Raw genomic sequence first — 16,601 nt, forward strand, 5'->3', positions numbered from 1 at the left:
CTAATTTTTTGTATTTTAGTAGAGATGGGGTTTCACCATGTTAGCCAGGATGGTCTCGATCTCCTGACCTCGTGATCCGCCTGCCTTGGCCTCCCAAAATGCTGGGATTACAGGTGTGAGCCACCGCCCCAGCCCAGCCATTCGTTTTGGGATTACAGGTGTGAGCCACCACTCCTGGCCAGCATTAATGAGCAAATCTAAGAACCTATGCTTTACAAAAACAAAACTGTAAGAAATATTCCAGGAAAATCTAATCAAGAAGAAAATAAAAACAAATGAAAATAGAAAGATAAATCCTCATAATTCTAGATGTGAAGATTCAAATAATTATAAAGCAATTTTTTTTTAAGAGACAGAGTTTCGTTCTGGCCCCTAGACTGGAGTGCAGTGGTGCAATCATAGCTTACTGTAGCCTTGAATTCCTGGGTTTAAGCAATCCTCCTCCCTCAGCCTCCCAAACTGCTAGGATTATAGGTGTGAGCCACTGTGCCAGGCTGCAAATATTACATAGTTATATGTCAATATATTAGAAAATCTAAATGAAATAAAAATGTTATGGGAAAAGGAGCTAAATTCAAATAAACATTGAGAACAAAAATAAGAAAGGTATCAAAGAACTTCTACCCCAGAAGGCTTTGGGCCTAGATTACTTTACTGATTATTTTAAATTTATAAGAAGCAGATCATTACCACATTGTAGGACTTAGAAAAACATGAAATACTGTTACAGTAATTTCACTTGCAGAATCTTTGAAATTACATTGTAGCAAAGTAACAATCCTAAATGTTTACATATCCAATACTCACAACATTATTTGTAATAACTAAAAATGGGGGGTGGAGAAATGTATACGAGTAGGAAAAAGGTTAATTATGATACCTCCAACATGTAGAATATCGTGCAGTCACATAACTAATGTTCATGAGGGACTTGGGACCTTCATAAAACGAAATGAAATAAAAAAAAATCAAAATGCCAATTACCAACTTCCTAACACAACACTCACAGGTTATGTCTGAGTAAAATCGGGGTAACTTTTGTTCTCCTTCCTATACATTGCTGCATTTTCCATGTTTTCTTATTGAACATTAATAATTAAAAAAAATTTTTTTTGAGACAGGGTCTCTGTCACCCAGGCTAGAGTGCAGTATTGCAATCACGGGTCACTGCAGCCTTGACCTCCGGGGCCCAAGCGATCCTCCTGCTTCAGCCTCCAGAGTAGCTTAGACTACAGGTGCACGCCACCATACCCAGCTAGTTTTTCTATTTTTCTCCCTGTTTTGCCCAGGCTGGTCTTGAACTGGGCTCAAGTGATCTTCAGCCTCCCAAAGTTCTGGGATTACAGGCGTGAGCCACCGCACCTGGCCAGTAATTAAAAATTTAAAAGTAATGAAATACCCTCCAAGACTCTCTGCTTTCCCAGCCGAAGACACTGAAACAGATGAGCTCAAAAGTCCCATGTAGGGCAGAAATTATGTGATTTGTGTTATCTACCAATTGCAATCATGACTGTTTCGTGCAGCTAATACACTAACCATGTCTTCTTCTTTTCAGGCCAACCTGGCCAAGCAGGAAGGCCGGTTAGCAGTTGCTAATGCTGAGTTAGGGAAGGCACAAGCCCTGCTGGATGAGAAGCAAGCTGAGCTGGATAAAGTACAGGCAAAATTTGATGCAGCAATGAATGAGAAAATGGTGAGATTAAATATACAAAATCCCCAAAATGGTGTACTGAAACTTTATACAAGAGCATGCTATATTCGGAAATCAGGCAAATCGTTGTGATGACAAAATATTGGCCAGCATGCCTATCTGTTTTGGATCTTTGGTGCTCCAAATTTTTTTGTGTGTGTTTTCACTGATCAAGCTGTACCATCAATGATTTGAGGGTTAGAAAACTGGGTTTGAGATGCAGCTCAGACATTTGTTAATTGTGTGGTTTGGGGCAATCTACCTAGCTCTGTTTGTAAAATGGGGATCCTCATATGACCTCTTGGGATAGGATGTAAGCAGTGGTGGTCTGGTAAATGTTTAACAGTCTAGTGTGCCGTGCGGGGACAGGAAAGCCCAGATTTGTAATATTTGCTGATTTCTGTGGTGGAAATACTCCCATCATTGGCAATTCTAAACTACCAATGTAACGTCACTGAGCACAGATTTGGGAAAAGGTGCATGGCAGTACACCATTGCATACTATTTCCACCATCCAGATACAACGGCCTTAACGTCAAGAGCATAGATAATATTAACATTTAAATAATTAGGAAGTAAGCTTTTGTTATTTATTACTTTTGCTTTTAATATAATTTTTTAATTGTAAGCTTACATAGTTTAATTTTTAATAAAGGCTGTGTTTAGCACCAGCTCACAAATACTCTAAAAATTTAACAATTGGCTCTTATGAGTTGGTCCAAGCCAGCTGCTGCATGCTGCTGTTGTCTGGGATTTTTCCAGGAGAAAATACTTTGTAAATGGCAAAGAACTCAGGATTATTACTGCATCCAAGACATCGAAAGGGCAAATCTTATTGATTTGATTCTGTTTTGAAAATGTTCAATAGAAATACTATTTTAATTTATCTGATTACAAGATAAATTATGTGATTTGGATTCTGTCTTACAAAATTGCTTTCCTTGAAATTTCGTAAGGTAAAATCACTATGTTATGAATGATCAAAATTTAATATGTGAAGTTTCATGCATACTGTATTTTTAGGTTATATTATTTTGCAAATTAAGAAATTCCCCTGTGTATTTTTATGTGTGAAAATAATGGATGTTTGTGTTAAGCACTTAGAAAAGTTTTTTTTTGAGACATTCTCCCATTATGGCTGCAGGATTTGCTTAATGATGCTGATACGTGCCGGAAAAAGATGCAGGCCGCCTCCACTCTCATCGATGGGCTGAGTGGAGAAAAAGTCCGATGGACCCAGCAAAGTAAAGAATTCAAAGCTCAGATTAATAGGTGCGAATCTGGGTCTTCTTCACAGTCACTCTTTCTTTGTGACATTGGAGAACATAAAGTCCATTTCCACGGTGAAATGCTTTTCTCCTTCATTTCCATGTGTTCATTTCTGAATCCCGTCATCTATGACAGTGCTTACAACTTAAATCATGCACTCTTAGGTGAAACACTATAGAGGGTGAAGAAGATTTTGTGAAATATTTTACATCTCAGCCGTGGTTCAGTATGAGAGAGCTTTTGATATTATTTGGATTTGCCAGGGCCATCTAGATGCTCTCTGCGCTTCACCTCAATGATTTTGAAAGTGTGGATCAATGGTTTGTTGTAAATGCAAGGCTGTCTTTCACTGGTGTCTATTGGTGTCCTTAGAAAACTTAAAAGAGAGTGCAATGAGAGGGGAGCAAGAAAATGGCAATAAACAAACAAACAAACAAATAAATAAATAAAAAGGGAGGGGAAAGAAAAAATGGCTTAACACAAGACTGAAATCTGAACAAGACCAAGGGACAGGATGGGGGAAGATACTTTCTGCACAGTACCAAGGCTCACGACCTGTAGGCTTCAGGAGGAAGCCTTCTTTCTTGCTTCCTGACCACCCCACATGTGGCTACTCCCACCCACTTTTGGGTTTTGGGCTCCACTTTCCACGGTCTTTTCCATGCCTGGCTGCCAAGCATTAAGCAAGGGCAAAGAAGGATTTCCCCCAGTAACAGAGCAAGACTGTGACCTCTCAAACAACTTAGCGGAAGAGCTTAAAACATGTCAGGTGACTCACTTTGGGGAGGGGGCTGTGTGTTTTTTCTTCACAGACTTGTAGGTGATATTCTGCTGTGCACGGGATTCCTTTCCTACCTTGGTCCTTTCAATCAGATATTTAGGAACTATTTGCTTAAAGATCAATGGGAAATGGAGTTGAGAGCACGGAAAATTCCTTTCACAGAAAACCTGAATCTTATTTCAATGTTGGTGGATCCTCCAACCGTAAGTTTTACTTTCCCAATATTATTCGAATTTCAATCTCACTTTATTTCTTACTTACTAAGAAACCCAGCTGGGTGCAGTGTCTCATGCCTGTAATCCCAGCACTTTGGGAGGCCGAGGAGGGCAGATCATGAGGGCAGGAGTTCAAGACCAGCCTGACCAACATGGTGAAACCCCGTCTCTACTAAAAATACAGAAGTTAGCTGGGCGTGACGGCACGTGCCTGTAATCCCAGCTACTCAGGAGGCTGAGGCAGGAGAATCACTTTAACCGGGGAGGCAGAGGTTCCGAGATCATGCCATTGCACTCCAGCCTGGGCAACAATAAAGAAACTCCATCTCATAAAAAAAGAGGAAACCCAGGTTCATTAAATTTTTTCTTTAACTAGAAAGATTGATTTGAAAGCACTTAAGAGTTTTTTAAAAATAATTTTCTTTGTGGTATAAACGTTTCTTTGTGTTTTAAGTAATCTTGCTTCCAAATTAAGACCAATTGCATTGCTATGAACTGAAAGATCATTTGAGAGATATAGGCTTGCTAATACTGGGCCCTTCTTATAACTCTTCATTATTTACATCACTCCTGTGAAGTCATACTCTCTTTCAAACATTTTAGGCAAATGTAGGCATGATTTGTGCTGGTATTAACCTTATTTTCCTTATTTGCTATCTTTTTTAGTGTCTAATAACAGAACACAATAGTGTGTTCTGATGACCCTAAGTAATAGCAAGGCCTTTCATACTAACCTTCCTTGCTGGGAATTTGATGCCACTGTCAATTTCCAGTATATCTTGCAGAGCTTCTGTGGTAATAAATGCTTTCCAGGCAATTTGTATTCATGAGTTGCTTTTCTGATTTGCAAATCTGCTCTCCAGTTGCTGTTTCCTTAGGGGATGCCAAGCTATTAATTTCATGTTATCTGTATTTAAAAGTTAAAAACTAATCTTTTCCAATTCAAACATCGTTGAATTCACCCTTACAGGGAATAGATTATGTGTTGTAGATGCATTGGGCACTGGTGAAGCAACGTGGGCCAGAATATTCTTTATTAATTATGGCCTTTGGGAGTCCTGGGATAATTTAACAAAGGTGGAGGCTGGTTGGCTCATTGGATCTCTGATTATTTTATTTTATTTTATTTTTTTAGAGACAAAGTCTTGCTCTGTAGCCCAGACTGAAGTGCAGTGGTGTGATCATGGCTCACTGCAGCCTTAAATTCCTGAGCTCAAGTGACCCTCCCAGCCTCCCAAAATGCTGGGATTATAGGCATGAACCACTGCGCCTGGCTTGGTGATTTTATTGATCATGGTGCGGGAGGCTGGCAATCTGCTCTAAATTTGGAGAAGGAAATATTCACAAAAGTGTCACTGATGAGCTCCTGGTAATATAATAACTCATCTAATTTATCTCCAGCTATGCAATCACCCGTACATCATGCGGGGAGAACCAAAGGGCCGGAAGGGGAAGCTATCGGGGGCTAATTGCTTGGGACTTATCTTCTTCTCTGACATCTCATTATATTCACTATCTCCATTAACCCCAAATCAGGTTCAATATGCAGTCAACTTCCTATGATTCCCCTAAGTATGAAAATACAATGCAAAAGGATAAACCTTGTTTTGGGTGATTAAAGAAGGGATTCATTAGATTATAAATTTGTTTTTTTTTTTATGTGAATGTTATTTTGTTCACATTTACAAGTTTGCTTTTTTAGAAGTACAAATTTCTTAGTCTCAAAGGAAAATAATGTCCATATTTTAAATTATTTTACTTTATGGTACTTTTAATTACTAATGAGGGCATTCCTGTTCTCCTTTGAATGGTGATATCCATTTCCTGTTGTTCAGATTGGTGAGTGGGGGCTACAGGGATTACCAGGAGATGATCTCTCAATTCAGAATGGCATAATTGTGACAAAGGCCACCAGATACCCACTCCTCATAGACCCACAAACTCAAGGCAAAACTTGGATTAAATCAAAGGAAAAAGAAAATGATTTGCAGGTATGTAGCATTTGGTGCAGGGGAAAGTCATCTTGAAATCAATGAAACTTTTTCAAAATTTCAATTGAATCTGCAGTCATAAAGTTGTCATCTCCATGACAAACGTTTGCTAATTCACACTCTTGAGTTTTGTAACAGCAATTTGGGGCAACAGCTCTGATTCTTTTCTCTCTTTTGTTCTCTCTTTGGATCCTCCCTCCTCCTCCTTGTACATTTCCCTGACTCCATTGTTTTTGCTAATATTGAATGTGGCTTTTGTTCCGGGCCTTGGGTTTGGTCCTATAGGAAAGTGGCAAATAGAATATTGTGATCCCTCAGTTCAAGACCATTCATGCCAACTTTGCTCAGGCTCTGGGTACTACGTAGCTTACTGAGTCCGGCTTTGGTGCTTGCGTCTAATAAGGTGTTAATTTTAAGGTGGGGGTAGACAAGGGCAGGATTCCAACATTCCTGACACCCTTAGGGATTCTGTTACTCTTGATATTTTAATTCAACTACCAATGTGAGATATTCAGTGTTTCCTAGACACTGTTCCCAGAGTTCTAAACCTCCTGCCCCCATATTTTTGCTTATACTATTTCTACTAACAAAATGTCTTTTCCACCCTCCACTTATATCCCAGATAAAAATCTCAGATATTCTTCAAAGTCCATATTCACCACTACCTCCATCACGACTTTTCTGTGTCCCCAGCACAATATAGCCTGTCCTGAATCCTCACAATGTCTTGTTTGCACTTCTGTTGTGGACTTAGAATCTGACTTAAGTTATTGTTCTATGCACATTTATCTTTTATTTCTGCTGTACCATGAACTCATTGTTGGCCAAGTTTTATTCATCTTTACATGTTCTGCACTGCTCTTTTTGAGTAGAAATTCTGATATTTATTGAATTTAAGTGAATTTATCAAAGTGTGTCATCATTATAGAAAAAAAGAACCAGGAAAATAATGTAGTCATCTTGATGGATATGAAAAAAAAGCACTTGGTAAAATTCAATGCCCATTCATGATCAAATTTCCAGCAAACTGGGAGGGATCTTCCTTAATTAGGTAAAGAGTTTCTTTTTACAAAATGCCATAACAAACATCATATTTAGTGGTGAAATATTGAAAGATTTCCTCCTGAGATCAGTGCTTCTTATGCAAGTGGATACAGCCCAGTGCTGGGAAGCACACCTAAATACCCCACCTCCTCAATACTCCAGAACACAATACATCAGTCTATGTTTACTAAGAAAACCCAGGGAAATCCTAGAATGGACCAGGCAATGTAAATAGAAGAGAAGAGTTAAAAGAAATAGTGTCCATTTCCATGAAGCTTCTTAGGGGCCACATTTTCAAGGGTGCACAAATGTGGTATACCAGAACACTTCTTAGTTTCTGCAGCCAGGTCAACTATAACTTGTCCCTGCCCCCATTCCCCTTGGCTCCCCTGGCTTTCAGTCTCCCTGCTCATCTTGTTCTTGGAACCTTGCCTGGACCTCCTTAGCTCAATGCATGCTCCTGTGTCACTTGGCCATGAATGCTGCTATTTTTTCTGGTCATAGCTTTAGCTCTCCATTTCAGGATTAAATTCACTGATAGTCTTCACTAATGCCCTTTCTGATGCAACCCAGTCCCAGGAACCTTCTTGCGGAAGGAACAGAAATATGGCCAAGACACTTTCTTATTTTAAAAATCATCCACTGCTGGGATGGAAATAGACTGAATTATATTCTTTTTACTCAGACAACATTATTTTCTTATGTGGATAAGCACATGTACAAACACATGCAAATGAAACACAAAGCATGGTTTATATGCCCAGGGCTATGGTCAACCTTGGCAGCTTTGTTTGCCAAGCCTACCTTCAATGCCATCTCCAGGACCTACAACTCTGACTTGTGGAAAGAGAGTGTATTTACTAAGCCTCGCCATCAGGAATTCACTGGTCACCTTGTAAAGACCCAATACCAGTCTCTGTGCAGGTGAACCAGGCTCTGGTGGTGGTTACCACATACATAGTGTTTCACAAGAAAAATCAAATGAAATAAACCTGAAATTAGGATTCCAAAATATTATTTCAAGTTTATAAAATACATTGAAGATGATTGAAGATAATTATCTTCTTACTTGGGAAAGAAATCACAAAAATAGAATTTACCCCTTGAGAAATAAAGCAGGATATAAGCAAATTTAGTCTTACTGGTGCTTTTCTTCACCTTGTTTATTAAGTTCATAAAAGCTCTTTGTTTAGGTTCTTTTACCTTATTAACTTATAGGAAGGTCTTTACAGCACATTATTTGTATAAAGAAAGCTATTCATCCAGGGAAGCAACTTCCTTCATGTGCAGAATTTCTTTTTAGTTATTTCCTTTTTAATCAAAACAGGACAAAAGTAGGCTGATTTAAGTTTTATATTTCATATCTTCTTTTTATCATAGTAATTGAGAGATACATATTTAATTCCGTTCTCCTAATTGCCTGTTGTCCCAGTGGGTTCTTCCTTGTGTCTTATGGTCTGCACCCACAATAGCATAAGACATTAGTTGAATTCAGAAGATAGGATACAACGAGTTGAGAAATGAGCCTTTGGGAATCCTCACAGTAAGGCAGGGGGAGGGATCCTAGGCAACATAAGGGTTCAAATCCAATTGACTCATGCAGAGACCAACCAGTACAGTGTGTCTATTTTAACTAATAACAAATACATTAAACTAAACACAGAGGACCCAACCAGGAATTCAGAATTGTAGTTTTAAAAAATGTAAGCATATATAAAGTCAATGTATAGTCTTTTAGGTTGACTTATGGAAAGTGTTAAATTCTTCTGAGTAGGAGACAGAATACATGGATAGACCTGCGATGCGACTCAATATATAATTTCTGATGTTCTTTTTTTTCTTTTTTTTTGAGACGGAGTCTCACTCTGTCACCCAGGCTGGAGTGCAGTGGCCGGATCTCAGCTCACTGCAAGCTCCACTTCCCAGGTTTACATCATTCTCCTGCCTCAGCCTCCCGAGTAGCTGGGACTATAGGCGCCCGCCACCTTGCCCGGCTAGTTTTTTGTATTTTTTAGTAGAGACAGGGTTTCACCATGTTAGGCAGGATGGTCTCGATCTCCTGACCTCGTGATCTGCCCGTTTTGGCCTCCCAAAGTGCTGGGATTACAGGCTTGAGACACTGCGCCCGGCTCTGACATTCTTATGTTTACTTTTTATCACTTACTCATCTTGTAGGGGTCCTGAGAAAATAAATGAATATCCAGATATGCAAGTTGCTTTGCTTTCTCTGAGTGATTATATCTATGTGAGTTTGAAAGGATTAATCCTTGACGATTCTCTTCCATCTGTCAGGAGCAGAACTCTGACATTCCATCTGAGCAATGCCCCTTGATCCTCCTTTTTTGATCAGAGAGACCCTATTACACACCCAGACCCCATTCAACAAAATCATGACTCACCAAGTGTTAGAAATTAATTTTTGTGTGTTACTTTAATTTTTTTAAGTAAGTCTTCCTGTATTGCCCTTAAAATTCTTGGTTACCTGTCCAAAAAATCTCTTGGTTTCCCGTAGCGATGGGCACATTCTTTGTAACACTGATAGACCAATGAGTTCTTTCTGTTTAGGTGACATCTCTGAACCATAAATATTTTCGCACACACTTGGAGGACAGCCTTTCCTTGGGCCGACCCCTTCTCATTGAGGACATTCGTGAAGAGCTGGATCCAGCCTTGGATAATGTATTAGAAAAGAATTTTATTAAATCTGGCACCACTTTCAAGGTGAGCTTTGTTAAAAAAAAAAAAAAAAATTAAGAAAGAGAAAGAAAGAAAAGAACAATGGTGACATCTACTTATCTTTTTGAGCATAGCAACAAATGCAATTTCCTTTAGGCAGTAGTATTTGGTACATCGGAAATGAACTATTTCCAGACTGACACTTCAGTGTTTCTTTCTATTTTTTATAGCATATAAAAATTGCTGAGGTGGGGGCAATATTTTGGTAAGAGTAGTCATTTAGCTGAAACTAAATAACATTAAGGAAATACATTGTCTGGTCTTAATATGTTAGTGCAACACAATATATATATATGTTTAAGCAACTCTTGATATTGGTTTTGCAAGTCTTATATGTATACATTTTTACAAAATAACCTGAATTTCTTCCCTGGAGGAAATGACATTTTAATAAAGTCTATACACATTGATTTGGTCATTTATCTCTTTATTTTCAGTCTAAGTTCATTGACTTTGTTGGAAGCTATGGAATATTGTTCTCAATTGTTGGTGATGAATTGTTTTCAATATGTATAAGTGTTTCATTTTTAATTCATGCCATTCTTTACCTTTAGGCTTCTTCGGTTTTATAACAGCATTTCTGATTGGGTGCTTTTCACTTTGGACAATTTAATTTCATGAATATCAGTGAATAAGTAAAAAATGAATATTTTCTCATTAAACAAAGACAGATTTATTCAGAAAAATTTTCTTCATAATGTGAAATCTTCCATATGCCACATTTTAAAAAATTCATTCAGCAAAGTTTATGGAGCATCCAATATATACTTAAGCCTTTATGAGTTTATAGGGGAAAATAAATAAAGCCCAGTTAGTGTTCTGAAGCTTAGCATCATATTCTATGAGATTAGAGGGTAGAATTTCTCTTTTTCATAAAAAGAAGCTAAGAACAAAATTTTGATGACTTGCTTGGATATTATGGACTCATCCACAATTTTGAACTGCATTTAAAAAATGTTTAATCCACAAGTAAAGATCATATATATTTAAACTGTACAATGTGGTAATTTGGTATACATATACATTGTACAGTGATTACCACAATCAAATTAATTTAACACATCCATCACCACACATGCTATACCTTAGATACCTGAAACTTATTCATCTTATAACTGAAAGTTTGTACCCTTTGACCAACATCTCCCCATTTCTCCCATTCCCTACCCCACTGGCAACCACTGTTCTATTCTCGGCTTCTGTGAGTTTCACTTTTTTAGATTTCACATGTGAGATCATACAGTGTTTATCTGTATCTGGCTTATCTTATATGGCATATTTAATATGCCAAAAGAGGTTGTAGACTCTCCATTCCTGAAGGTCTTTTGAAATATCCTAGATTTTTATCTGCAGTATGAAGGCATAATGCCTTAGAATGTGATGGTGGCCTTAGTGATGTTTTTAGACACATGCAGAATTAAGAGTAACCAGAGATTTAAGTCATTTAAAATTCTGTGATTGCCACCTGATTTTAGATAGCAAAACCAATTGTTTTTTCAACATGCTACAAATAGTAGTGTTTAAGATAAATGTTACCTTTTGAAAAAAGTTGGCATTTTCCTTTGCAAATTACATTAACTTTTCTGTTATCAAATATGCTTCAGATATACCTATGAAATTAAAAAAATAAAATTTTCTATAAACATAGCAAATTTCCACAGTAGGAAACAATTTTCTTAACCGGGGGAAAAAATAGCAGCTCCTGTACTACAAACAACTGATGGGAGTGACAAGTACTTGCTAAGGTGTTAAAGTCAAATCTTAGATGTGTCTAAGTTTTACTTTATTCACCATTTGCTTTGGATAACTTTTTCATTTGATTTGTTTGGGATCATTGCTAAAAACATCGCCAGGCAGGAATACAATTCTAAATGATTCTAAATTTAATAGGCTTTATTATTTAGGATTAGTGATTAAAATTTTTTAACTTTCCTTCCCAATTTATTCAAGTTTCACAGCACTGACAGGTAAATTCTTTTCTAAATTGAACCCAAGTTCCTTTCCCTGTCCTTTAAGCTATTTTTAATTTTATATGTGAATTTATGTAGGTGAAAGTTGGTGATAAGGAATGTGATATCATGGATACGTTTAAACTTTACATTACTACAAAGTTACCAAACCCTGCCTTTACCCCAGAGATTAATGCTAAAACATCAGTCATTGATTTCACTGTTACAATGAAAGGACTTGAGAATCAGTTACTAAGGAGAGTAATTCTAACAGAGAAACAGGTAATCTCTCTCTCAAGGTAAAGAATTTCTGCTTCTAAGAAATGCTTAAAATGTATTGAGAAATTGCTAAGTATGTGAAAAAGAAAAAAATTTAAAAACCATATTTATCCTTGTTAACATAAATATTTCTTTTGTAGCCTTAATTCCTGTCAAGAAATCATGTAACTCATCTTCTCATCCAGCCTCAAACACACACACACACACACACACCCCTCTTTCTACTTCTGTCTTTAAACTTCTAGGTGTACTGACTAGCTATAGTCCTTGTCTTGGGGACACCTGAAAACATCAATAAAACAATGATTGAGAGAAAAAGAAATTGCTCTGAATGGCTCTTATTTCCTCTGTAGTAGTTTCAACTGCTTCAGTCCAATAATCTAATGATATAGGGAGCCATACCTTTATTTTTAATTAAATGAAATTTGCAGGGAAATTAAGTCTAACTGAGGGTTCTAATAAAACAAAGAACAACTTAGGACTGGAAGATTTTAAGAGACTGATACAAGATTAAACTAATTTTTAAGTTGACGCTCAGAAAACATTAAGTTTTATGCATAAAATATAATTGCATAAAAATGTAATGTTATTATCTGCATTATAAAGTACATTTGCATAAAATATGAGAAAGTAATTAATTTTAGAATGGAAGATTCAAGGCAAGGCAAGGTTAGAAATAATAAGAGCAGCAAGGCATGAAGTGGATGGGAGAGAAACAGAAGGACAAGGGAGGAAAACAGGCAGAGGAGGGAAAAGAGGAGATGGGAATCCAGGTTCCCAGACACAGGAAAGACATCCAAGAAGGGAGAGAGAAATGACACAGACACCAAAGAAATAGACTCAGTGGAAGGCAGCATCCTGCCTGGCTCATGGACAGCTCACCAAGGGACAGGCCCTTGAAAGGTGGCTGATCTGGTGGAGTGAAAAGGGCACAGTCCCAGCTTTGACTCTCTTAGTTGTTTGATCTTAGTTTCCAGTAAACCTGGGGCTTATGCAGTCCAGGAAGGGAACATGTTCCTCTTCCACAGCCACGCAGAGATGGCCCTGGCCCGGCAATTCACTGTTCCCATCGCCTCTCAGGATCCCATGCTGTTAACTGTTGATGATTAGTCCCTTGTGGTCTAATTGGTGCTGTGGGTTTATTTTGAGATGATTCCTCGCTGGTCTAGATCCCCCCTGCAGGCTGCACTAACCTCCAGAAGTCAAGCAACTCCACTGCCCAAAGGTCCTCAGGGCTCCCCACACCTGCTTGTCTCATTCCCTAGCTTCCTCTTCAAGAGAAGTGCTAAGGAACTCATAGCAACCTTGCTGGAGAAAAAAATGCACATTTAATATACAGGAGGGTATTCTAAACATTGTATTTATCCCTGCTAACAATCCTCCTATTACACCCACATTTTTACAGATGAGCAAATGGAGACCAAAGAAAATAAGGGTCTTCATCTATAACAGCACAGGGACTTTGCAGCCTGGCAAGCCTCCTAGATAAGCCTTACAGGTCCTACTATGAAGTTTAGCAAGAGTCCACTGTGCTATGATGTCTGATATTCAGAAAAGGAAGCTAATACATTTTGTCCATGTATTCCTATACTGCCACCCAGGGGTGACCATTTTAATGAAAATGACTAACTGGTTATTTCCCTGCAAATAGAGCAATGCTCTTCATCGCACCATCAAATCCTGCCACCCTGTAAGTACAATGCCAATAACACTAGTCTTGGAGTTGGAGGACAAGGGTATTAGGCTGTTATAACATGCAGCTGGTTACTGGCAGAGACCAGCCTAATACCCTTGTTATTCAGAGTTCATATTTCTGGGTCCTCGGCTTTTCCAAATGTAAAATAAAGAAATTGGACTAAATTCAGCACATTTCAATTTGACAAATATTTATTGGGTTGAGTTTCTTCTCTACCAAGCCTCAAGTACTGTCAATAATACAAAGATGAATAGGGAAGTTTACGTATCTGTCTTCTAGATGCATAAACCGTAGTTGGAGGGAAATAATCTACTGATAGATTGTGATACAAACTATATTAGAGGCCAGGCGTGGTGGCTCAGCCCTGTATTCCTAGCACTTTGGGAGGCTGAGGCAGGTGGACTGCCTGAGGTCAAGAGTTTGAGACCAGCCTGGCCAACATGGTGAAACCCCATCTCTACTAAAAATACAAAAATTAGCCTGGTGTGGTGGTGCACGCCTATAGTCCCGGCTACTCAGGAGGCTGAGGCAGGAGAATCACTTGAACCCGGGAGGTGGAGGTTGCAGTGAGCCGAGATCACACCACTGCATTTTAGCGTGGGCGTCAGAGGGAGACTCCATCTCAAACAAACAAACAAAACACACACAAAAAACCCCCCAAAAACAAAACAAACTATATTAGATTTGCAGATAAAGACTGTGCCATGACTTTTGATTGACTGGTTCAGGAAGATTTTCTGAAAATGATGAAATTTCTGAAGCAATTTTCCCAGAAACCTTCCCAAATAAGAAGTTTTAAAACACCTTCTTTTAATATAATTCTACATGCAACATGTGATTCTGTATAAAGTCAGAAAAAAATGTTATGAGGAATATTATTGAGATGATTTCAATGTAGACTCTACGTTTAGTGAGAGTATCAGTGATACTGACACATGGCTCTCAGTGTTAAATTTCCTGAATTTGAATATTGGACTATGCTTATGTAAGAGTGACCTGGTTCTTCAGAGATTTGCTAAAACGTTTAGGGGTAAAGGGACATGACATCCAAGAGTGATTCAGCAGTAGTAATAATAATAATAACAATAATGACAATATTATGTTTTCTATAGAGATATAGCGATAAAGCAAAATGTGATTTGGTGAATCTAGGTGAAGGCTGTATGAAAATTCCTTGTATTAGGCTTGCAACTTTTTTGAACGCTTGAAATTTTTTCAAAATATAATTTTAAAAATGTATCATTTTATGTAAGAAAAAAATACCCCGTAAACATTCAAGTTTGCCCTCTGTAGAAGGAGATACAAATAAAATGGAAAATGGGTTGGTATTGGCAACTGGCTGTGCCAAACCAGGTACCTGGTGCTCCCATAGGAACCAGGCCAAGAGCTCACATTTAATCTGGGTAGCCCCTTGGTTTCTTGGTGTTAGCGCCTTTTTATTTCTACTTGTTCTGACTGCAAATAAAGATAGCGTTTCTTACAGAAGCAGTGTGGGAACAGGGCCAAGAGAACGGGACATGCTATTTATAAACTTCAAGCTGGCAAGAGAGCTTGGGGTAATTGGGCAAAATTGTTTAGCAGAATTGTCTGGTGCCTGCCAGTATAAGTGCTGTGGAACCTTAATGACAGTGGACATAATTAAAAAAAAATTTCCACAGAATCAAAAATATGGATAGATAGATTTGACTAATGATAGTAATTTCTTCTGCCATTCAAAAGGCACTTTGGTTTAAACTTTAAAAATGGTTAATAAATACTAGTGAGTTGGATTTGCTATAATAACTGGTAATTATAGTTCCAATGTTGTTTTTTGTTTTTTTAATGACAGGAGTTAGAGTCTGAGAGGGTTAAACTTTTGGAGGATGTTACTTTTAATAAGCGGAAGATGAAAGAACTTGAAGATAACCTCCTCTATAAATTAAGTGCTACAAAAGGTATTGTGTTATTAAGAAGTAATGAAATAACAGATTCTGAATAAGGATTTCATTTACACTGTTTTCAATGCCCTCATGACTATAGATGTTAGGAAATAGTCATGTTATCAATGCAAAAACAAGCAAGGCAATTTCCATCTAGACATTAAAGAGGGACGGCAGAGAATCTGATTTTTAAATTAGCAAATAGAGACTGAGCATCTGAGAATAACACAATTTTCTTGATATAATTGCTTTCTCCTGAGACAAATAAGGGCTCCTGATAGAGCTAGGTAACTCATTATAGGTTAATTTGCTTGCCCCAGAGAAACTAATGTGCTCAATCTATTTTTTTTTTCTTTTGAGGCAGAGTCTCGCTCTGTCTCCCAAGCCAGGTGCAGTGGCTCACGCCTGTAATCCCGGCACTTTGGGGGACCAAGGTGGGCAGATCACCTGAGGTCAGGAGTTTGAGACCAGCCTGGCCAACATGGCGAAACTCACTCTATTTGTTTTTTAGATTGATTATATCATTTGGCATTGAAATGCAGTTACTGCAATGAGTTATGACACATGTAATCTGCGTCAGAGGAGCTTGGGTACCAAAGGCCCAGCTTACCCTCTACTTGGCTTGACCTCCCACTTTAGATGGGAAAGATAGGTTCTCCTCTGGGTAGCCAAATCATCATGTCACACCTCAATTTGAGGATGTACTCTCTCTGCAATATATAAAAAGAAAATTTTACCCAATAAAATCAACAAACATTATATTGTTCTGTAGCAGGCAAATCACAGCAACCTGAATTCTACTACCTTATTAGATGTGAATGAATACTTCCCAACTGCACCTTAATTCCGGGATGTTATTTAAACAAGTCCGACCCTCCAGAAATAGTGTACCTTTATGGTGAGCTCAGTGAAAAGTCCTTTTATCTGCCTACTTGTACTGCTCCTGCTAGTGAAGCTGTCTGTCTTTTGGTCCAGTGACTCCTCCCAGCCATTTGGGATACCCCTGGGCATTAAAAATATAGCAAGCAGAAC

The 16,601-nt window shown here is 38.1% G+C and overlaps 1 protein-coding gene across 1 annotated transcript in view; it reads left to right on the forward strand.

Moving 5' to 3' along the window:
• Nucleotides 1-16,601, forward strand: part of DNAH8 (dynein axonemal heavy chain 8) — a 333,448-nt gene that overhangs the window by 221,717 nt on the left and 95,130 nt on the right. Inside the window, 7 exon segments of the mRNA XM_017870032.1 lie at nt 1,556-1,693; nt 2,835-2,962; nt 3,772-3,943; nt 5,791-5,946; nt 9,556-9,711; nt 11,775-11,957; nt 15,479-15,584. Coding sequence (XP_017725521.1) covers nt 1,556-1,693; nt 2,835-2,962; nt 3,772-3,943; nt 5,791-5,946; nt 9,556-9,711; nt 11,775-11,957; nt 15,479-15,584 — 1,039 coding nt within the window.

The sequence above is a fragment of the Rhinopithecus bieti genome, unplaced genomic scaffold (assembly GCF_001698545.2).
Source record: "Rhinopithecus bieti isolate Rb0 unplaced genomic scaffold, ASM169854v2 scaffold_4553, whole genome shotgun sequence".
NCBI classification, from domain to species: Eukaryota; Metazoa; Chordata; class Mammalia; order Primates; family Cercopithecidae; genus Rhinopithecus; species Rhinopithecus bieti.